Genomic DNA, 23951 nt, shown 5'->3' on the forward strand with positions numbered 1-23951 from the left:
CTAACCTTCAGCCTTTGAATACAGGACACAAAAACTGCTTTTGGCTACCTTTCCCCCCATTATATCCCTGCTTTGCATGCCCGCAGGCATTCAGAGAATGAGGCGCTCACCCTCCTTCAGCCTTCATTCAGTCCCTGAAAAAAAAATAATCATCTATTCAGAAGAAAAAAAAAAGGGCACCACAGGATGGCCACCAGGCTCCTGTGGTACAAAAGTCTGACCTAGAGGTTCTCTCATGTGCGGATTCCTCATAATCAATGTCAGGAACTGCTGAGCATCTAATCACTGCAACCAGTCGCTACAGACTTAGTACTCTGGTTATGGAAATGTAGTGAAATTGGTGCAGCTGATGTTTGAAGTCAGGTGTATCTACCCTTCTGTCGTGTCCCTCTGTGGATCTAACACAGGAGGGGCACCCTTACTACACCAGTTCAGTTAAACCTATCCTTTCACCACCCTTGCAGTACAGTAGCCGGGAATATCGTACTACCCTGCAGAGTTTGGTCAGTAGTTCAGGGGATACTACGTTATAAGACCTTCAGATAATTAAGTGATGACTGCATTATTCAAACATTTCTGTGTTCAGGGCAACGAAGGCCCTGAAACTGCAGAACATCTTGTACCCACATGTGCAAGGGTAGCAGTGACACCAGAGCCTAACTCCCCTGGTACCAAAGCAGATGTAGGCACTCAAAGGCCTTTTAGGTATTGAATCCCGTTGAAAGCCAATATGATTCAGGGTCCTAACTCACTTAGGCATTTTGGTAATCTCTTAGCATTCTGAAACATATAGGGGGCTACTTTTGAATTAAGGAAATTGGAAATAATGTGTAGCTGAAAGTAGAAGAGATTTCCTCCATTCATGGACAGCAGACTAGGGTATTCTCAGCACATTTTAACCATGTCTGAAGCCCTGCTGTGCATCTCTGTGCAGCTTTGATCTCGGTGTAACACAGAAACAACCAGATTTTAGTACCTATTGTGTCAGATGAGATGATGTTGCTTCAGGGCTGAGCGTGATTTGATTTTTGGTGCTGCAGAAAAACCTAATGTCAAACAGGGCAGTAGAGTGTCCTTAACTAAAATTATCTGATGTGTCCTATAGCTGTCTAAGAGATATACTGATCCCCCTAATAAAAATAAACTATCTCAGTGCTGTCAGTGAGTCACAGAAAATCACTAGGTTTACTCTATTGACGGGCAGCTCTTTAGAAATCCCAATTTAAACAAGAGAGATAAATGCTTTATGGAGAAGACGCCCAATTATGCAGCTGCACAAGCAAGTGGTCACAGGATGGCCCCAGGTACAAAGCAGCTGCATGAATCCAGTCTTGTGCTGTGTAAATGCCACGGGAAGGGCTTTGCTGGAACTGCAGACCAGATGATAAGCAGGGCGCAAGGTAATGCAGGCAGGAGCAGGGAAGACGTGTTTACACCATATCCCTTCTAACAGCATGGCATACCTTAGGCAAAGCTTCGGAGCATGGTCAGCAGGCTTCCTTCCACTGTAAAAGCTCAACCAAAATAATGCCAGGACAGGCTAACATTAGAGCACAAGTCATGTTAAGGTCTAATTCTGGTGTCTCTTGCTAACTGGTGAAAACTAAGCGGTCTGTGATCATGCATTTCATTCTTGTAGACTCTCTCTTGGGTTACAAATTGGTGTGACATGAGATTAGGAGAGTCCTGGAAAGTAAATACCCACTAATACCTCATTATGAACTATTAGACATTTATTCGGATTGGTTTAAGCTGAGAGGACAGCTGGTCTACAATGGTTTAAAGAAGGAAGCAAATACTACTAAACATCTCCAGGGTCTTCTCTGCTTCTTAAAGGCATTTGGGGGGTTGTTATCTGTTGTCTAATATTACTATATCTACCATTTAGGGGACTCGAGTCAGAGGCTCTCCTCAAAGAATTAGCCTGTGCTAAAGCCAGCCACCTTCCTGGCTCCCAGTTCTGTGTATTGAAGATGCAGTTATTTTAATTTTGTACCATTAGGCCTTTGGTTATTATAGTATTTGTCTTTGCTTTCTTTCATGTTTAAGAGTAGAAAAACTATTTTAAAGCCTCTAAAATGTAACAGAAATGTCTGATACTGGGTGTCACTTACAATAGCTGTCTAGTTATTGTAAAATCAATACAAGAAATGAGCTTTCCAGACTTAAAATTTCAGCATGGCCAAATGTAAGGTCATACACTGAGGAAGAAAGAAATACAGTCTTATAAATAAGCAACTATTTCAGGGCTAATAATGACTCAGAGAAATTTAGAAGGCATACGAATAAGATGAACACACTAACTTAAAATAATCCTTATGTGCATAAACGGAACAATAGCACATAGGTTTAAGGAGATTAGATCACCTGGATTTGACTTGTTGCAACTGATTCTGGAAGCCTTGTGTAGATTTGGTGTTCAGAGCAGCCCAGTGAGAACATTAGTGGAGCAGAAGCACACTCTGTATTAAGGTCCAAGGATGCTGTATTATAACAAAGGTAGGGAATGATTTATCATCATCAATACAAATTTTACAGTATTAAAGGTACAGGTGATCTCTAAATGTCGTATTCTCTTTCCGTAGCCCTAGTATATGCCATGGAGGCTGTCTAACACTTAAGTGCAACTATGTGGAATTCAGTATAATCGATCTCAAGCTAAGTCCTTGCAGCGTAACAAAAGACAACTTTGCAGTCTGCAGGGCTGGATTTAAGAAACTTTTGGAATAGCTCAATGTACCTTCATTCTGTTTGTCCATACTGAAGCACTCCATTTGCTGCGATATCCTGAAATCACTCTCAACAGCAGATGAGATTTAGACAGTAAATCAGTTTTATTTGACTGAATTACAAATTTAAGAAAATAACTACTGAATTTGGAAAACAGATGCAAAGTAATAACTCAGCTCATTAACTACCTGCATTTGGATATTCCCAGGGTCCTCCTCTGTTCCACTCAGCTGTGGACTGACAGGACAGAGTCACAGCCTGCTGGAGCCAGAAATTGTCCCTCAGATGCAGCTGGAGACAGACTCCTCCAGGTTTGTCTCCTCTAAATCGGAATCTCTCACCTGGAGCAAGCCGTTTCCTCCAAAGTTCTAAACTAGCAGTGGGTTATGGGGAGTGTTAATGCACCCCAGAGAAATGTCTGAATTCCACAGTCCTGATAAATAATTTAATTAGGTTATCAATTTATGGGCCTGTTGTTGATGAAAAAATGTCTGTAAGAGATCAGGCAGAGGTGCTTTCGAAATGCAACCTCATGCTGGGTGACCTAGATAGAATTACGCACCCAACTTGATTCATTCAAGAGTGCAACTATATCCCTGCTATACATCTTGGTTTGTGACCAAGCGTTGAGTCATTTCTGAGTTTTCATGAGTCTAAATATGTAAACTTCCTGGAACACAAAATTCTAGAGCAACCTGAAGCACTGCAGGGTTAAGGTAGCTCATTACTAGCTTTAAATAGGGACTAGTACCAAGACAAACTTGGGCAAAACTTCAGTCTTCCTGGCTGTTTGGAGGCAATCCCAGAGAAACAGAAGTAAGAGTGGTCTGTTCAGTCTGGTATACAAAACTCCAGCCACTGGAAGTTAAGCCTAGAGAAATTTATATTAAAAATTAAGTGCATATTAGCTGGGAGGAGACTTAACCCCTTGACCAACTTTCAAACTGCCTTACTAGACTTTTCATCCCTACAAGTTCTAAACTATGCTAACAACAACAGCTATTACATGATGCAGGAAGTAATTCAGAGAAGTTCCGTATCCTGGATTATGCAAGAAATGACATGAGATGGTCACAATGGGTGAGTCTAAACCAGGACTTAAAAACACATCCCACTTGCTGAGTGTGGGTTCATACTTTGCAAAATCCAGAGTCTACTATGGGAAAAGATGCAGATATACACAGAAAGGAAAATAGACATGTAGTCCCTCCCTGGATAATCATGGCACTCACTTTCTGGACTGGACTGCAGCAAGTGCCAGTGGAGAAGCACAGATACAGCCACTATTCCTTTAATTCTATACATCCATGTGTACATGTTTCAAAAGATTTCCCCTTCAGTGTGGCAGTGGTAAACATAACCCGGACCCTCTGTGTATCACAAAATCCTTAACTAATCTTGTAATAGTTAAACAAGGCTTCTAATAGCATCTTCCTCCAGACCTTTGAAACTTTCTTGAACGGCTGATCAGCGCTGCAGCCAGAGCTCAGAAGATCCAGAGTCCAGAGCCAGCGGAGGGTGCAGGAGCAGGGTGACTTGCTCGCACCACAACTGGCTCAGCTGTTCTGCTAAAAGAAGGGCTATGGAGAGGAAACGTGGCACAACTTTCACGCCTTTAACTCCATCTCATTGTCCTTTGTCTCCTCCACCCTTAAATATAATCCTTCTTACATGTCAGCATTTCATTTTATCCTTTATAAATTTACCTAGAAGTTTCCACTCATAACAGCCCATGTTTAAAAAAAAATAAAAATAAAAATGCAAAGTCAAGAGTTCAAAGGCTGTCTGAAAGAACATGCCTGAAAGAAACTTATTTCAGCACTTTCTTATATTGCAACACCATCTCTATTTGCATAATCACATGCTATTTTGTTTCTAGAGAAGCTTCCCCCTCTCAATGCTCAAGAGAAAGGCTGTTCAGGGACTGGCTCAAGGCTCTTTAATGAGTCTGTCTGATATATAAGATCTCTACCCAGTACTTGCTGGGAGGAATAGTAATGAGTTGTCCTTCTACCATCTCATTTTACCGAACATGGAGGCAGTTAAAGAGATTAGTTTCTTATACTGGGTGTTTAAAGCACTAACAGTTGATGTTGGGCATAAGAAGGTTTAAGCGAGCGAAGCAAGGGGTGAGCACTGAAGAAAGGAAGCGAGTAGATGGGTGTGAGCTTTGAACGGAGTTAGATGAGAAATTAAGAGGGACGGAAGGAATGGGATGGGATTGTGGAGCCATTGAAGTAGAAGATGGGCACAAACTTGGGAGGAACAAGCAGGTTCAACACCTGTAGCTCTCCCGCGAATGCACATACGGCAGTTTTCCTGTTTTTCACTTAAAGGGCGCTTTTCTTCAGGACACCGTTGCTCAGCCCCTGCCGTCTGCTGGAAGCTGGAGGAGGCCTCGATGGCTGCCGGGCAGAGCTCGTCTCCCTGGCGCAGTGGGCGGCTGCTGGGCCATGGAGGTGCTGCTGGGGAACGGGGAGGGGGTTGTGCCGGAGCGACAGGTATGCTGGAGAGCAAGAAGTAACGTTATTGTGAATAAACCGCTTATTTAGCTGACCCGATGGATGCCGTCCGCGTGGAAGGCGCCTCGGAGGGGAGTTCGCCTGCCCTCCGCCGCCTGCTGCAGCTCTGAGAGAGAAGGGTGGAGCCCCGTCCATCGTCCCACCGGCGCCGGGCGGCCGGGGCGTTCCCACAGCTCCCCCTCTTTTTCACGTTACCCTTCATCGCGAAAGTGGCCCAAATTCTGCCATTTCCCGGGCGCTGCCAGCCGAGGAGCGGGGCGAGGCGGTGAGGAAGGCGAAGGGCCGCCAGCCTGCCTGCCGCGGGCTCGGGCGCCATCTTGTGCCCGCAGGGCGGGAAATGCCCGGCTGGAGCCCTCGGGCAGAAAAATCTGCTCCTGTCCCCTCAGGAAGGTCGGTGCGTTGTTAGGAGGCGACTTCTGGAATAATGCTGCGGTTTAACAGCACGTTTGCATGCGCCTGCTTTTTGTTTACCCTGCTGATGTATCATTTACAAATGTGCCCAAAGGATCTGGGGAAAAAAACAAAACAAAACCAACAACCATGTAGGAAGGTTAAACCAGTCTCTCACAGATTAGCTTTTCTGTACACTGTGTGATAAACACTGGATTTACAGCATCAGTCACTGCACGGCAGAGTCCCAGGAATAAAGCACTGGTAAGGATTGTCTAAATCCTCACATCAGGGCCCTTTACATTGCAGGCAATTGCTGAATACATGTTTAATCCAGAAAAGCCCACAGCATGCTGGCTTTCTTTCTATCAACAGCCAAAACCCCCATTTTCCATCAAACGTAAGTCTTGCATTAAAATCTGGAGATCTGGCATTAGGACGTGGCACGAGACAGGGCAGAGCGATGGCCTTCAGGCCTCCTGTCGCTCCCGGCCATCTTGGGATAGGAACTGGTCCCCACTGGGCTGAACAGGGAAATAAACCAAAATAATAACATAACTGCTCTCAGCATGTATTGCTAATTACTATCCGAAGTAGAACAGCTTCAGGTGGGGAAGATGAAACAGAGTCCTCCCTAAGAAAGGTCAAAACTAGTCATCTATGGCAGTACTGGCACCCTAGCCCAAATCGCAGGGCGAGCATCTAAAGCAGGGTAGGCTGCAAGCCAGACTCAGCCACCTGTTTTATGACAGAATTTAGAGGTTGAAAATGCTTTGGGCCGGTTCAGCCCTCCATGTCCAAGCGCAGCATCTCTCCTTTGCCCAGGCAGTGTGGGCCAGTTTCCACCAAGAGGTCTGGGCCTCTGAACCGGCGGTGCCGTGCTCTTGCTGACTGGGCGAGGAAGTACAGAAAACGTGTAGAAAACAGAGGGGAATGAATTCATAAAGTAAATGCCACCTTCTCTGGACCTATCAAAGAATTTCCCCAAATCTTAAGTGTAATTCACTTGGGACTGTTTTCATCTTGGTACAAGGGGCAGCGGGAAGGAGTGCCGCACATCTCCGAATGGCAGCAGCCCTGTGGAGTGGGGAAGCTTCAGCCAGCATTATTTTTCCAAGCTTACGTAAACCATTGGAACGATGTTCTCAGCAGCATGAGACGCCTCCTGTTTGCAGTCACCCAACTTTCTGAATACACAGAGACACCAGGGTACTTGACCCTTAGGGAAACCCTTGAAGTGAAGGTCTCAGATTAGACAGACCCCCTCACCAGGCTGGCTCGCACCCTTTCGGCACTTTCGCTCTCCAGCAGCTGTCTCCCAGATGGTTTTGAGGTCTCTGAAAACTGTCTCCCTCCTCTTGCACAAACTACCTGGCAGGCTGAGGATCCCACTAGATGGCAGGACAGTTTAAGCCCTTGCTATTTCTACCCAAATCGCTTCAGAGCAAGTGCCCTGGGACCCCAGTGGGCTCAGCCCCGCTGGCCTGTGTGCTGGGTGGACCCTGGGGAACCCACACGCACCACGGTGGGTCTGGGGCTTATGCTCGCTGAGCACAGCAAATATAGCCTGTGCCAAACCGGTGGAGAAAAGCATGCAGAAATCTCTGCCCAGTTGCTTTTTACGGGCTTTATCACACAGAGAGCACCAGCAGACAGAAGAGAGGAATATGAACCAGTCCTGAGTAATTTGCTAAATGTTGAAGTATTCCTATTTGTATGTGTGACACATAAAGGATATTTGGAATACTGATGGTAAAGCGTAGCTTAAACCTCTTCTAGCCACTCCTCTGTTGTAATTTTTAACTAATGCAAGTGCAGTTATATTATTTTGTATGATCACCATTGTATGAAAACTGCGCAACACAGAAGTGGCCACTGTGGGTCAGATCGTAGGTCCATGTAACTAAATATGATGTCTTGGATAGTGCAAACATATATGATGTTTCCACTAACTAGCCTCCTTGCCTCCAAGCATGTGTGTTCATGGACTTTCTGAGCTGGAAGAAATTTTCCATATGATTAGTAACTCATGACTTATAAAACTAAAGTTAGATACAATTCACACTGTAGTTAGTATAAAACCGATCTTTGTCTTCAGTGACAACTACATCTGGCCTGTATATTGCTGTACTATCAATGCTCTGGAAACTTCTTTTAAAGCATACCACTTTACGAACTGCTTTGCGACTCATTTCATCCATCCAAGCTCAGCCTATGCAGTATTGTACCACAGTGATGGTATACGGCACAGGTGGAGATAGCTGTATGAAGAATCATAGCAAATAGGCTTAATTTTAAAAAATGTTTAATTACTTCTCTTAATCTCACTAAGTGAGAACATTCTAATAATCAGTCCCCTACCTCAAAACCTATTTAGTCCTTTATTGCCTTCCAGATAACAAATTGAACTTTCCTGTTTTATAGCAACAAAAGATGCACCTCAGCATGTTCACCCACCTCTTAGATGAAGCTTCTGATGAAGGGCTGACCCAGATAAAATTACCTTCCTAATGACAACTGCAAAAGATCTGAGGCTAATTTTCTGTATATTCAAAGTACCTAAATTGTTTTATATATGCACAATGAAGTTACAAGTGTATTTCCTGCCTTTTTTTTTTTTAATATGCAGACTGACTAAGAATGAATAATTGCTTGATTAAGTTCTAAAATTTGGAGACAACAAAGGTACCTTTTTTGCTTGGTACTGAAATGAATTTCTTTGCTCTCTAAAAACCCAGGTTAGTGCTGTAAGCTGATGAAAAAGATGCTATTACCTGTACTGCACTTGCTGGGATGGAAATTGGGATTAATGCATTATAATACCAGATTAGCCTTAATAGAATTTTGCCGCTGTAATTTATCAAGGTAATTAAGTATGTACCTAATTTTAGGCACTAAGTAGTTCTATTGACTTCTGTGAGACTAGGCTGCATTTAAAGTTAAGCATGTTTTAAAATACTCCGCTGATTCAGGGCCATAGCTTTGTTACTCTCTAGATTAAGAGAACGCACTGTCATCAATTACCCATTAGTGGAGCGAATGGGAGGTACAGCCTGGATAATGGTTGAAACTGGATAAACTGGCTCGGTGAAAAATGTATTCAGAAACACTTAATTTGCTCTTTACAGGTTTAGCCAAAGTTTAGTAGAAGTATTACCTGTCTTCAAGATACTAAAAAGAAAAGAACCAGAGCTTTTCCAACTTCAGCTGTGCCTAAGATAGTAACCCTGCCTAAACCCCAGACTACTAGACAGCATGGCATAGAGACTCCCAGACAGCTCCTGTCAGGCTGAGTCAAGTGTAATACACAACTAACGAATTCTTCTGGACCAAAATTTATGTGGCACAACATCTCCCACACCAACCAGTGTTTGTGGTTCTGTTTATACTGGTCAGAAATATGCAGCTGGCTCAGAACTGGAAAGGTTTATTTAACAAAATCAGGGCGTAACTAGATATTCCTCTTCTTTCTATATCTGAACTAACTACAAAAGATCTCTCTCATGCAACCTGGACTAATAATTGTTTAGACACAAACCATACATGCATGTGGCAAAGAACTACTTCTGCATCTGTAGCTTGGCTGATCTGCAACTAGATTGATACACAGGGAAATGAGGACTGTATATGTGACCCACATATAGATCAAAAATGTTCATCCTGCTTTTAATTGAGTTGCATTTTAAATCTTCCTGTTAGTCTTTACTTCTTATGCAGTTTTTCTAATTCTCTGTTAAAATTCTTCTTTCTAGGCAGCAACCTAATCTTTCTCAATGACAGGTTCATACAGTTCAAGTACAAAGTAGGCACCAATTTTCCAGTGTTGAGCATTCTGACTAGTTCCAAGCTATACATCTGTGAGCAGTTAACTCCATGTATGTGTATAGCTGTGGAATGGTTTTTATACAGAGTTTAGCACATGAACAATTTGCTAAATTCAACTAGTTCATAATTGGTGTTTTCACAGTGAAAAACTTCAAAGCACCTTAGGCTAACAAAATACTTACTTTTAAGTATCTATTCTTGTAACCCAAATTTCAGTGTCTGTATTCTCTAAGAGAAGAATCTAAATATATCCAGTGCTGCAACTGTGAAAGAAGAGGAGAATATAGGCCATGACCCAGAAGAGCACTTTAGCATATGCTCCACTTAAAGCACATAAGGAATTCTGTTTCAGTAATACTCAGCTACTTGATTTTCATGGGATCATTTTAACTTCTTAAAATTGAGCAATTTTATGCACTGTGATGGTATAAAGGAGGCTGGTATATGAGAATGGGACTGCAACCCAGAACAAGAGTGAGTACCACAGATATAGTTAGCTCCAAGTCCCTCTCCACTGCAGTTTTCAACTCTGGTCCTCCAGTGTCTAGTTCAGTTTTTTAGACTTCCTTAAGCCACCTGTTTTGCTCCAGTGGAGTAAGTTATTTTACCTTTCCAAACCTGAAAGTAATTCTGCAATGTTGCACTTGTTAAATGAATACAGGTAAGTGGAGGGAACTAAGTGTCAGTTCAGTTGGATGAAACTGAATCCTTTCCTGAATGGTCCCCCAAAGACAGTGTGTGAGTAAATGCACAGTAAGAATGGTAGGTGTGCAGAGAGACCTCTTAGAAGCTCTCTGCCAGCTATAAAATACACAAATATTTTACAGATGGAATACCGGTCAAATGTGGAATGCACCCATCAGAGATGCTTCCTCTGTCTGGCTACAGCCCAGCAGAGAGATTGTGTGGGCAAATAGAAGCATTTGATGTCAGCGTTGGTTACGTCTCGAGAAGTACATAAATGGCTGCTGCCCTAGCCTGCAGTAAAGGTGCATGTCTGTACCCGAATCTTCGATCTCCTACAATAAGGGAATGAATGCTAAGTATTTCCAGGAGCATAACCTCCATAACAAAACAATTCCCATCAGCAGAGAAAAACCTTTGCGTAAAAATCTTTGTAAAAATCACAATGACTGAAATATCTTCATTGTCAGAAAACAATAAAGCAAGAACCAGATGAAATAAAAGAAATACGTATTATGGGGTTTTAAGTCTTGTCATACAGGAGAAATATCAAAAGAATCAACAGAAGACAGAAAAGACGATAGCTATTTAATTTCCACAGTGAGATTAAACAATTTTAATCACTTACAAACATGGCTACTTTATTTTAGATACACATGAACAGCTACAATATTCAGCCTGAAAACAAAAATGACAGAAGTGGCAAGACTGCTAAGAGTGGGAGAACTGAGATGATTTGCCATAATCAAATAGAGTTTAAAGAGAGTTTGAAAACAAACACTGGTGTTTAAGTAGTTTACAAAACCTTTTGAAGACAGGAGGGGGAGAGAAAAAGTTGCTTCTTTTTTTATTTCTCACACCCATCTACATATGCCTAATCAGAACAAAAATCTCAGGAGATAAATACAGATAATGTCTGTAATCTAATATATACTTAATATCATCTTAAGGTGGGGAGAGTGAATACACCTCTCTGTCACAGAGAAAGAAGCTATTTTGGGAAATTAAGAAACAGGATTTTTATTCTGAAGCAATCATTAGTTGGTGATACATCTGCTAGGTATATTAATTGAAACTGCCAGAGAAGATTAGTTAGGATGAATACTATAACCATGGGAAAACCCAAAACCAGATACGTTCTTTAGTTCTCTTCCCTTTTGGATGTGTAGAACATTGGTTTTGAAGGACGACAGTAGAAAAAACAGTAGTTCCACGTTAATGTCATCTAAGTACAAGTGTCTTGCAAAATCTTGTCTTTGCTGCTAAAGTTGCTACCACACTTCAGAAGGGGTGACACAGGAAACTGGAAAGTCTGTCGATGGGTTGCATTAATCCAGCAGTCCTCAGGTGTTAGGAATCAGTGCTTTTTCCTTCTGCCTCTTGACTTTCCAGCAAGGCTTTGGATGATGGCACTTCTCCACCCTCTGCTCCTTCATCTAAAAAAAGACAGAATTAAACATTTATACCACACACATTCTCACAGCTTTTTTTTTTTTTGCAGCCAAATATTTGGGTTCACTGATCATCTCTGTTTGGATTGGCTCTTTATTACCACACTCATGGGTGCTTTAGAAAGAGAGATTAACTCAAAAGATAAAGAACTTGCAGAGGCATCTTCCAAAAGCAATTGCCCATTGTTGTTCATTTGCCAGCTCCTTGCACATGCTGATCAATGTGCATTTGGTTGTAAGAAACAGATTGGAGATAACTTTTTATTATGGTTATTCTTTCTTTTCTGGGTGATTTCCAAAGTCAAGTTAGAATACTGCACTTCTCTGAGCATTGCTGGGTTTCAGGTAGATAATATTAGAGTTTATGAACATGCCAGTTATCTGGCTGACTTTCTTTGCCAAGAAATACCTAGGCAAATTCACCCTGCCTTCACAAGACGAGAGGATTTTTTGTTACTCTGATTTGGAAGTTGACTCTTCCATAGGTTAGAGTTGAATACTTATATGACTAATGTAAGTAAAAGCTCCCCAGTGTGCATGGTCATTAGACGAAGAGTTCCACTCTGTTGCTTTTGATGCTCAAATTCTCTCACTGAGAAACAGGAACTCCTCTTGCCTCAATTTCCTTGCAAAGCATAATTATTTTAACACTACCTTCAAGTCCCACATGGCATTACCAGTGCTAACAGAACAGTTTGTAAACCCAAAACTAAGACAGCCCATAGCTTTTGGGGGCAAAGAGAGGTCTGCTCAGCGTATCTGGCTGTACCATCTTCCACTTTAATAGTTGTAAACTAAGGGGTACATTTTCAGCTATTTGCCCTGAAGACTTGTCATAAAATATCACAAACATTCAAAAGAGTTATATATCTTGCTCTCTACGTATCACAGCAAATATATAATGCTGTACACAATTCATCAGCTAAAGTTCTTGGCAGAAACTGTTGTAAGTCTGCTCACAGGTTTGGAGGCTTTGGAGTTTTATACTGGTAAATTAGGAATCGAGTTATTTGACACCCTTCAGCATTACATAGCACAGCACTGTTGAGGAAAGGGAGACAGAGCAATCTCCACTATTGGCTGTTTCTGTGTGGGGTTGGATGTCTAATATTAATGGAGTCTTGCAGACAGGGTAAAGGAAAACTGTTAGAGGAAATCTAATCTCATAGTTGGTAGCACTTAGGTGTGCAACAGGTGCTAAGCTGCTGAGTGTATCAAGATAGTTATACACAGTCACCTAGAAAAAAATCAGCAAACAATAAAGGTTATTGGCAGAATGGTGCCCTAACGCAGATTACCAAATGTGGGAGACCAATATAGCCTCTTTGCTCTCAAACTTCTTGCAGACTACTCTTCAACCTTTGGATCACCAGTGACAACAATCAACTGTTTAACATGGTTCCAGTATCGCCTCCCACCAGACCACCTGTGGAAAGTCTCAGCCCTCCAAAATTTACGCACCATCAGAAGATGATCAGACAGGATACAGATGGTCTTCATTTCAGAGTTAGGCTCTGAGATAAACACCTGGTGCCAAAATCTCTCCTGTCCATCTCATGAGAATGTTAATTTGGTGCGGCTTGCAGACTACATGGAAATTTACATCACACAGCTATGATCCTTGTATATTCATAAAGAATAAAGCAAAGTCTCTTTTCTCTTCTAAGCCAGACAAAAGGTATTAGTGCATCCTGTTTCTGACGTTTCACTATGACAGCAGATGACAGCATTTTAGAAAGACAGGAAATGTATGATCCAATGAGCATTAGCTAAATTTGAAGCAAGATGGAGAAAGTCCTCCTCACCATTTCCCATAATCTTCACTGAATCTTTCAGAGCAGAAAAAAAATAGGGCATACTTTATATAGCCACATGTTCCATCTTCTCCACTTTTCTCATTTATCCAACTTCTTTGTTCTGAGCTGGAAATGGCTTTCATTTTTTTAACAACTTATTGTTAAAGCCAGAAACAGGCAAAAAGAGATGCCTGTTAAGAGCCCCAAACATTTCACAAACAAACTGTTTCCCTGTCACAGCACTTGAGCTTCCAAACTCTCTATCCATTTTGATGAATTCTCCTCGTTTTGCTTGCTGTCTCATCAGAAGTTTAACTTACAACACAATGAGGCTGCACTTCCCACCTGATACTTGTAGAATTCCCAACCCCCAAAAGCATCCAAGCAGTCAGAGTGGACCTAACTGTATCCTGTATTCATTTCCTATTATCACTACTGCAAACTGCTGATAACAGAAACTGCTCCTTCCAGGCACGCTCTGGCACAGCTATATGTCAATGACAAAGGCAAAGGATAATTCCATGCTCTTAATTGTTCTTCAAATCCTGGCAGTGCTGGTCCTTGCAGTTGTAAGAAAGCATCAGTACATTTTGCTAAAACTAATGTAGCTGTGTTTCATTTCTTCTTCTTAATGCATTGGACAGGCACCAGAAGAGGAGGATTATGCTGTCTGCAGGGCTAAGTACTTATTTTATGCTGTGCTGTAACATTTCTTTTAACAAGACTTTCACTCTTTCATGTTTATTTTTACCCAGAGGAAAAGAAAAAAAAAGATTGAAGAGAGAAATTTTGCATGCTTTAAAAATTATTTTCTTTCTAACTACTAAACTTTCCAGAGGCCAAAATGAAACAAACATGAGGAACTTATCTACAGCTGTTCTATTCTTTTGTGCTTTGTTTAACATGGTTAATAGGGTGCATCTCCCTCAAGGTTCACTGCTCTAAACAATACAAAGGTTAGTTACACATAACGTAGCAATGAGTATTTCAGCGGGTTGGACTGGTCACTTCACTTCCACAGCTCCTGACACTAATAACAATATAAATTCCCATCTACCTCCCCTTTGATAAGGGAAACAGTTCTTTTCCTGCTGGAGCCTGACTGTGCCAGGCGGAAGAGCTATTTGGAATAAAAAAACCCGTAATATTTGAAAACCAAAGCATTAAATGTTAAGTGACTGTGTGTGCTTTGGAATGGATTTCCAGTGCTCCAGTCGCACACACCAGAAGGAGAAAATCTGTAGGGACATACTTTTCATATTCCTAGGGAAAAATCTCTCCTCAAAACAAAGGAGTTTTAACTCGACTCACAGGGCTTTGAATGTACTGACAGAGTGCCCGCCGTCCTTCCCACATGCTCTTCCAGATTCTCCCAGTTCCCCTCACTACTGCCCTGCAGCCTGAGGGTATCTGACCTTGTTGTCTTACCCTTTTTTTCGTTATGTCCACCCTCTCTCCTTCATAAAACTTTGTGCTGTCCCTTTGCAAAAATAATGCCTCCTTCCAGGAGGCATCATAATGCCTCCTGCCTTTATGGTGCTTTAGGGGGCTGTAAACTCAACATCCTGTAATTCGGACAACGTACAAGCAGGACATGCGTCCTCAGAGCCTGGGAATCCCTCCTATAATCTGCTTCAGTTCAGATTCATGGATCCTCCACTCCTCAGCACAGGCCTACCTCCCGCTGTGCTGCACCCACACCATCGCTGCTCCTGGATGTGGGACCACCAGTTGCAGTGGCATTTGTGCAGCAACATTGATGGGCATGAGAGGAAAAAGTTACTTCCAAATCAGAACCTAAAAAAGTAGGGGCAATGCATGCTGAGGGCCAACCTATAATTCTCATTTCATAGGCATTAGAAACCAGATTTTTCCGAATCTGAAAATTCCCCTGAAAGTAAAAAGAACTCAAATGTAAAGCTGGTGTTGACTGGATCTGTGCTAAATCAACAGAGCACCTTATCAAACGAAAGGACATGGCAAAATAGGACACTGGTCTCAGATAGCAAAGTTGAAAGCCTACTAGCAGGAGTAAATCACTGTAAACCCTACTCTTAATGTATATGCCTGAGTTAGGATAGCTGTAATTGGATTAACAGTGCAGATTGCTGTCTTGTGCTAAGTTACCTCTGTGCAGGAGTAGACCCTAATTTATAGCTGGAGTGAGGGTTTTCCACGCTGCCCAGCAATGCAACTGTGTTTGCTCTTCCTCAGAGGAACTGGAATTGAGTTCCCAGCACCTTTCCCCAGGCTGCTGAACACTAAATCTGTGGGTGGATATGGCAGACAGTCTGGGTTAAAATTAACTTGTTTCATCAGGAGGTACAAGTGGTAACTGCTTTGGAAGGTTGAATTTAATCCTAAATGAAGAAAGAATATTAGTATTGACTTCAAAACTGCACTGTGGCCGAAGTCTTAAGGAGAAAGCAAAGGACGACTGCATAAAAATGTCCACTTCTTGAATGTACAGCTATTACCTTCTGAAACGGAGAGCTCAGCCAGTTTGTGTGGCAGATCTGAAGTCCCAGCACCAGCAGGAGAGCCCAGAATATCCGGTAAAGCGTTCCGGCGGCCTGCCCGTCCTGATGCTGCAAAATCTGTGACCACAGGCTCCACATCAGTCATTGCTGACTCCTTTCCTCATAGCAACATCTGCATATGTAACAAACAAAAGAAGAAAACAGCTGTAGCCCGGATGGATGCTATCACCTGCTCAACAATACAATAGCCATAGGCTTTGCCCAAGGGGTCTTTTGTTATTAAAAGCCATATATTTCAATACTGAGTGCTTAAGCTTTATTTGTGCCCCAGAAGATAAAAGATAAAAGAATCTCTGTGCATTTCCTTACATTGCCATTTGCACATCAGACTAGCACAATGAACAGCTCTGTACCTACAAGAAACCTGTGGATAGGTCAGCAATAGCCCTTTCTGCCAGCTGCTTGTATGTCTTTTTATGACCTGATTTCTCTTTTTAAGTGGTTTTGCCATCCAACCACTTGGAAGGGAACTGAAATTCTATTTTGCCGTACTGTATCTATGAAGCAAAGCATGTTTTCTTTATTATGAATCTTGTTTAGATTCTCATTTAGAATCCTAATTTTTTTATCCTGCAGGTAACAAACTATTTGTTTTCCTCTGCTCCTTGTTAGCTTGGTTTCACCTCAGCTTGTGCATGTGACTTTTATCTAACAAATAGCCGAAGCCTGGAAATAACAGAACCAACAGTGCTCAGCTCCCTCAATTCCTGTCTCAAAGCCCATTGAATATTCAATTCCTGCTGACCAAGATGGACTTTGGATCAGGCATAGAGGTGTTTGCAGGATCCTGCCCCAGGGCACCAGGTTAAGTGAGAGCACCTGGAGCAGAAGGAGGTGATACTTAGCTGCAAGTGGCACACAGGGATAGTGTGTGAAAACTGCCATTAGCAACTGTATTATTAAGAATCACAAAAGACTATCATACCAGAATTGTACGCAATAATTCCTGATAATTAACAGGTAATTTCTAATAATTAGACATGACTTGTTCAACTAAAAACAATATTTACTTGCTGTTTATGAATGCAGCTCTGTGTGCAACATGGGAACAGGAATGTTGTCTCTGTGTAAATACGGTCAGTAAGAAGCAAAGCATCATAGTCCCCCTTCTAAAATTCTGCTAAGGTTGGGAAATATCAGTGCTCTCATTTCGCGGATAGAAAAACCGAGGCCAACAGAGATCAAACATGACTTGCTCTGATGTGCAGGAAAGGAGGGGCAGAAATTTGATTACTGATGCTGACCTGGCGTTTCCACCACAAAGAACATTTTCCTTTTCTCCCTCAAAGTGCCCTTCCGCTGTGTCACTCCAATAACAAGAATAAATATTCTTAATCTTTGTATCTCTAAATACTTTGTAATAAAAGAAAGGAATCCTTCTTGGCAAGAAAAGAAGGCATGAGTAAAATCTGCAAGTCTGAAAGATGACTTGCACATGCAAATAAACCACTTTCTTTAACCAAAGTCAGTAACTGAAAGTTCTGACCTGGAGATTTAGCAGAAGGTTCCTCTCTTGCATGAAAACAGTCCGGTCAAGTCCAAATGAATCTTGTCCATAAGTAGCAAAAATATAAAAACTATACATGGACATTCGAGATTGCAACTTTGAGAAAATGTACAAACTATGTGTATCAACATTCTTGGTTAGATATAGTATTATACTATGTATTCATTAAAATGGGTGAGGTCAGCCCTTGACAAGAAATATCAACATATGAAGAATCCATATTTACAGACACAGTCTCATGGTTTTTTGTGGGTGTTTGTATTTACTTAACTGTAGGTGTCCTAAATACATTTCTCCACATGCTCACCAGAGCAAGCAGAGACTGTAAATTACACTTCAGAACAGAAAATACTCAGGATCTCCTTTTGCTTAGTAAAGCTGTTAAAATTTGTTCCCAATGTCAAAATACCAGTGGTGCTGCAGTTCCTGCCCATTTCATTTCAGCCATTTAGTTGGTGAGACAGTAATACTGCTGCAAGCTGACTGCTGTTCACACAAAGATCTACAGAATTACATTAACAACAAAACACATCAAAGACTTTCTCAAACCCATCTTGTGGACTTGTTTTTTTCTTTTCCCTCCTGCGTGGATGTTTTGGTCCCTAAATGGTTACTTTTTAAATGGAGAAAAATCTGCTCTACAACTCATGTAATATGAAACTACTCTCTTCCGTAGTACAGTTTCATCTTACCCACCTTCTGCATTTGTTTCAAATACCTCCCTTTCCTCTCTAGCTCATCTCTTTCTCCCCTGATGTAATCTCCCTTCATTGCATAATACTAGACAACCCAGGAAGATGATGAAGGACACACTCTGACACGCTTTCACGTACATTAATTTTGATTTATGCACTTGATTAAAAAAGTGTGCAGAGACAAATCTAGAACATCTGTCAGACAGGAAATCAGCTGATCATTATCCATCAGTCCGGTGGCCATAACTCAAACGTTGCTATCTAAAAATAATAAAAGTACATCATCCTTTATATATGTAGCAGTTACCATTATGTTTTCACCTTTGTTTTTTCTATACTACACCTGAGGTATTAGAGGCTGAGGAGAAGACTGAGCTCAAAAGTGCTACCCACTGCGCTAGCACAGGATGTTCTCTAAGTATATTTGAAAGATGACGGACTACCCCAGCAGGCTTAGAAATGACATTACAAATCAAAACTTAAGTCCACTTAGGTCCATATAAATCAAAACTTCAGTCTACCTCCAGACATATGACCGACCATATTCAAAATAGCTTGCTGCTGTGCTTTAAATAAATGGCATTTCGTTCTTCAGTGTTCTAAGGAATTTCTTCCAATTTCATTCCGATGCTCTCTTATAATAGTATTTTCTAAGGCCTACATACAAGTAGGGATGTAGAGTTTCTCCACTCTTCATCTGTTTCTACCTTTAATTTTTTTTAACATAACCATCAGGAAATAACTACCTCTGTGGCACCTTGCATCTGTTATGTGTAGTATTTTTCATGCTTCCTCACAGAGTAAATAATAATCACAGTGTGCACAGCATCTATTTTCCCAATTCCACTCCTCCTCCCACTGGCAACATCTCCTTCAGCTTCACTGAACTCATTTTGCTGTAGCCTTATGCAAGTTAAAGACACATCTTGCCAATGCCTGCATACAGTTGCTTCTCCCAGCTTCCGAATTAGTTGTCATTTTTCTCCCATGTCACTGCTTACCAGACCAATGGTGCACAGCTCAAAGAATAGTGACAGATTTCTAGAGCAGAAGGTTCTGTGCTTCCCCAGCTCCCTTTTTCCATAGCAAAAACCAGGCCACCCAAAAGCAGAAGGGGACTGGGGGGAAAACAGAGTTGAGCAGGGATGCAGGCTGTTTACAGAGGGTCAACAGTAGGAAGGCAGGTGGACCTCCCAGAAAAGCTCACCTACTAAAATTAGAGACCAAAGGCTTTGACTAGCATCCCAACTAGTACTCCATCAGTACTCCATGGCACCAGACTAACTTTGCAGCTCATTACTGGGCCATGACATAGTGCTATGGGGTTTGGGGGAATACTAGGTTAATCGTCTCATATACACCTCTGAAATCCCAGCAGGATCACCCAGAATGCACAACAGACCACTCAGGTGTGCAAGGGGGAAGGAAATGCTCTGCCTGTGAAAACTGGCTACAACCAAAAGTAAAACTCAATTACTGTATCTACCAGACACTCAAGTAAGTGTCCTCAGACAAAGCAATGGCAGCTAAACTACCGGTGGGATTTTCTCCAAGCAAGATAGCTAGTTTGTTAATCTTTGAATCTTCTTTTGTTGGCAGCATAGCCAGCCCCTTGGGGGGAAATGAATCACAGAAGCTGGTGAGAATTTATTTAAATAAATGACAAAGGAAAAAAAACAAGTAAGTCTCCTGAAACAGTTTGTGTTGAGGATCAAGGGAAAAAATGCTTCACGGTGCTCAGTTGTAGCAGGTGCCACGGTCCCCATTAAATGTCAATGCTGTCTCTTCCTCACCCTATCTGTTAGGAAGTAGATAAATCACCACCATAGGTATTTGTGAAAGCTCTTTTTTCTTCTGATCTTTTTACTGTCTTACACAGAGACAAAATACTGGTTTTGTTCTGCTTGGAAGGACAAACTCTTCCTCAGGAAGTGTCAAAAGGTTCCTGACATTGGTATTGTTGCAATTCCACGCAGGAGGCTGAAAGACCAAACACATCACTCCTTGCCACTCAGGCTCTTCTCTCCTCTCAAATATTTTTCTCTTAGGTCTTACGAATAGTCTCTGTCTCCACTATTAGAGAAAGCTACACTTCCCAAACACTGTTCCTTTTGAATGCCCCTCAATAGGAACAAACCGGAAAGCATTAAATCCTCTCACAAACACCTGAAAAATACAATAGCCAGGTAGGACTTTTAGAGCCAATTGATTGATTTTGTGCCTTGAAGGTCTCTTACTGTAAGATGCATTTCAGCATCTTACTTCAGTCAGAAAGAACTTTAGTCCTTTTAGATGTGTTTAGCTGGTTTTTATTTACTTGTAAGTAATGAGTGTTCTCCAAGCACCTTTACCCCAAAAGACAACATTCAAAAGTTTTTAAGTAAGGAGAACAGAAAACTTATTGAATGAAGTGCTTCCCACTGTGCAACTTAGATGAAAACCACATCTCCTTGCTACGCAGTTGCCATGCTTTCACATCCTCTTCTGTGGCAGCTGCACCCTGATGGCTTTGCCTCCTCTTCCCAAAGATCTCAGAATAGGAACATTCTCATTATACATGCTCATGTAATCCTTCTGCTTTATCCTGAAGCATTACTGGGGCACAGAAAAGGAAAAAAGCTAGGAACATTCATGCATTTAAGGAAGACAGTCCAGAGATTATGATCATGACCAACAGTAACCCGGGCACTCGCATAACAATTTTTGTGAGAAAAAATTCTGTTAAAGTTTGTAACACACTCGTAAGCCTAGTGCTGGGAAGCACACAGAAAGATAAGCAAGCCGTCTTAACCGTATCTATATAAAACACAGGAGTCTCTATTCTGTTTGGGGCTTAGGAAAGGAGACCACACATTTCTTAATACACAGAACCAATATAGCTATCTACACGAAAGTTAGAAGTGAATCACTCAGGAAAACAAGTAAATTTGTTAGCTTTCAGGTTTTTTAATACATCACTAAAGTTGAAACAAGAGTTCCTTTTATTATTTCGTGTTAGAAAGATGATTTGGGTTTCCTGTACCAATGGAGATGGCCTCTCTAGTGCATGTTCTCTGAAAAATTTGTGAGTTGTTTTCCCATACAGGGAAACTAAATTATATCCCTTCTCAGTAAATCTACAGTGCAGAAGCATGTCTGAGTCCTTCTACATCTTCTGTCTCAGTCTGGATGTTACAGCCCATACAACACATGGTGTTTTGGGGATGAATTTGAAAGTTTGGTATCTCACATAACAGGTTTTCACTTTTGGTTCTTTGCAGTGTACACAGCAGGACAGACATTTAACACGTCTTGTGTGTTTCTTCTGCTCTGGTTACGTGACAGACTACTCTATCCTCTTGCACCAGGAGCAACATCCTTACTGATAATGTGCAAAAATGGCTTCCATACGTGATTTTCCTAGTCCCAAACTGGTCAGCCTAGGATACCAAGATTACACCATTTCTCCATTTCCTGCCTCGGTGTGAGACGGGGAACCAAAGGAACCTTAGTAGATATAGTAGATATATGAATGTAGATAGGAATTGTTTCATAAATATCTAGCTTATAATGAAGTTAAAGAAGTTTCAATAGAGGTAGACATGGCCCAAGGGGATGAGAAGTGATGTTTAACGTTTGCATTGTTGAGGCTGGCTGGGACAGGAGATAGTCCCTGATAAGAAGCAGCAGTCGACCCCAAGAACCAGCCAAGACCGGCCTTGTGATCTGGATAAATGCCAAGGGACAACTGAGTCTGCGCAGGGACAGACGGTTAAGAGTTCACCATGAAGAAGATATACAGCCTTCATCTTCACGACCACCAGGTGACCACCATAAGGAGGCACTGCACAAGCACAGCTGAGAGAAGACTATGGAAATGACTTCCTGGAGCTAATTTTAATATGAAGCAGGGATAGGTAATGCCTATGTATAGGCGTATTGCGAAACTCTATGCATATGTAACACTTGACTGTATAAATTTAAAGCGAACTGCCAAGTCAGGTGCACACAACTTTGGTGGGACTACCCCCCGTGCTGCCCAGCGCTGAATGAACATACCTACTTTACAATCTTACTGATTGTGGAGTCTGTTTTCCGCACGTCAGGTGCTCTCAGAAGCACTGAATGAAGGTCCAAGATCTTGATCAAGTTGTTCAGGTGATCACCACTTTGGGGCACAGAATCTGAAAACATTGGCCAAAGCTGTAGGATAAAGACAGGAGCTGACGAATTTTGCCCCTTGGTGAGTCCAATTTCTACATAAATCTTGTCTATGCTTTCATGAGGAATGGCTGAAGATGGGGAATTAATTTTACGAAGTATTAAGGACCATCACACACCTCACCAATCTTCAGCTCCAAATGCAACACATATCTTAACTTTTGCTGTCTCCTGTGTACAGTACCTATAAAGTGTATGTGTGCACTTGTACAGATACTGCAGCTGAAAGGACTGGTGTAAGTCCAGTATGCCATGCCAGCATTACGAGGTATGTATGGCATGAAACCACTTTCTATACAAATGAAATGGGATGGACTTTCTTCTTCCTCAGACTGGTACTTCGAAACTTTCAGTTGAATTTTCTGATCACTTCCATAAAGCCACTATTATAGAAAAGGCAAGAGAAAAAAAGCCATGTAACTTATTAATCATGCTGCTTTTACGCTTCTGGAGAACGCACAGATACCATGGTGCAGTTCACCCTCTACAAACCCGTACAGAGTAGAACAGCTTTACTGTGAGCTGTGTCTGACCCCGAGTACGCACAGCGCTCTGATGCACAGGAGAACACATTACAAAACCAGTAGCAGTTCTAAGTAATGGTACAATTTTCCCATTCTGAAACAAAATAAGGAAGAGAGGAGAAAGGGTCATGATACTGACAACTGAATCAGAAGTTATCTGTGGCAAGTAATAAATGAAGTGACATTAGCTGAAGGCAGTCAATACAAGCAAGCAAGCAAGTCACTTTCCAAATGTCTCTGAGTGACCAAAAGCAATGATGGACATAAGCTTTAGTTGACTTCACGGGAAACACAATTCAACAGGAAGCAACTCTGATGCATCAGCTATGCTGGAAAGAAATCAAGTGCATTCCCTACTATGGAATAAGAAATGAAGCTCAATGGAAACCAACCAACCAACCAACCTAATTCTTCCTCTTATATTTTGGCCATTCACCCTCACAGAGTTTTCATTTCCTACTGCAAAATGTATAAATACCACCTGTCCCACATACCCACATACTACTTCCTGAGTTCAGCCACAGAGCTCCCCCCTTCCAAATCCCTTCTTAAGATTTGCATCTGGCCTGAAATCCAAGAGAAGTTTGCCCACCCACAACAACATACCCGAGGAGCAGTTTAGGATTTAGAAATCGGTTTTAAGGCTAATTTTGCAGAGGCCCTGCAACTACAACATTGCAGTTAACTTGTAGTCACAATTTTTTGCATTGCCAAAGGCGCACAAGGAAACAAGTATCCTCCAACCTCTCTGATCTCCTTGTTCCTCAGCCTTTGAACTGGGAATTTTTTAGGGAAGAATCAAAGGACTTTTTCCCTCTACTTTGATACCTGCTGCCCCAGCATCCCATGAACACTTTATGCAACACAGACAAGTCAACAGCTATGTAAGCCAGCATATGCGTGCATCAGTACTGTATTCTTTATCAGAAGGAGCAAGGGATTTAGTTCTCTGCTTGCCAGCTCTGTGGAAGAAAACTGCTCTGACAAAACCACTGGGAAGGGCTGAGGCAGCAAACAGCTTGTGGCATACTGGAGTCCAGTTACACAATGCATTCTAGTAAAGCCATCAGTGCAGTGCAATATAAAA

General features: G+C 41.8%; 1 protein-coding gene across 1 annotated transcript in view; it reads right to left on the bottom strand.

The window, feature by feature from the left end:
* Positions 1–11020: 11020 nt before the first annotated feature.
* PKIB (protein kinase (cAMP-dependent, catalytic) inhibitor beta) overlaps positions 11021–23951 on the bottom strand; it is a 79924-nt gene continuing 66993 nt past the window's right edge. Inside the window, exons 6-7 of the mRNA XM_010585840.1 lie at positions 15876–16050; positions 11021–11587 (exon numbers count right to left, since the gene is read on the bottom strand). Of these exons, the coding sequence (XP_010584142.1) occupies positions 11502–11587; positions 15876–16023 (234 nt within the window). The 5' untranslated portion in view covers positions 16024–16050 and the 3' untranslated portion in view covers positions 11021–11501. The remainder of the gene's footprint in view (positions 11588–15875; positions 16051–23951) is intronic.

Source organism: Haliaeetus leucocephalus, unplaced genomic scaffold, assembly GCF_000737465.1.
Source record: "Haliaeetus leucocephalus isolate CR32 unplaced genomic scaffold, Haliaeetus_leucocephalus-4.0 Scaffold130, whole genome shotgun sequence".
Lineage (NCBI taxonomy): Eukaryota > Metazoa > Chordata > Aves > Accipitriformes > Accipitridae > Haliaeetus > Haliaeetus leucocephalus.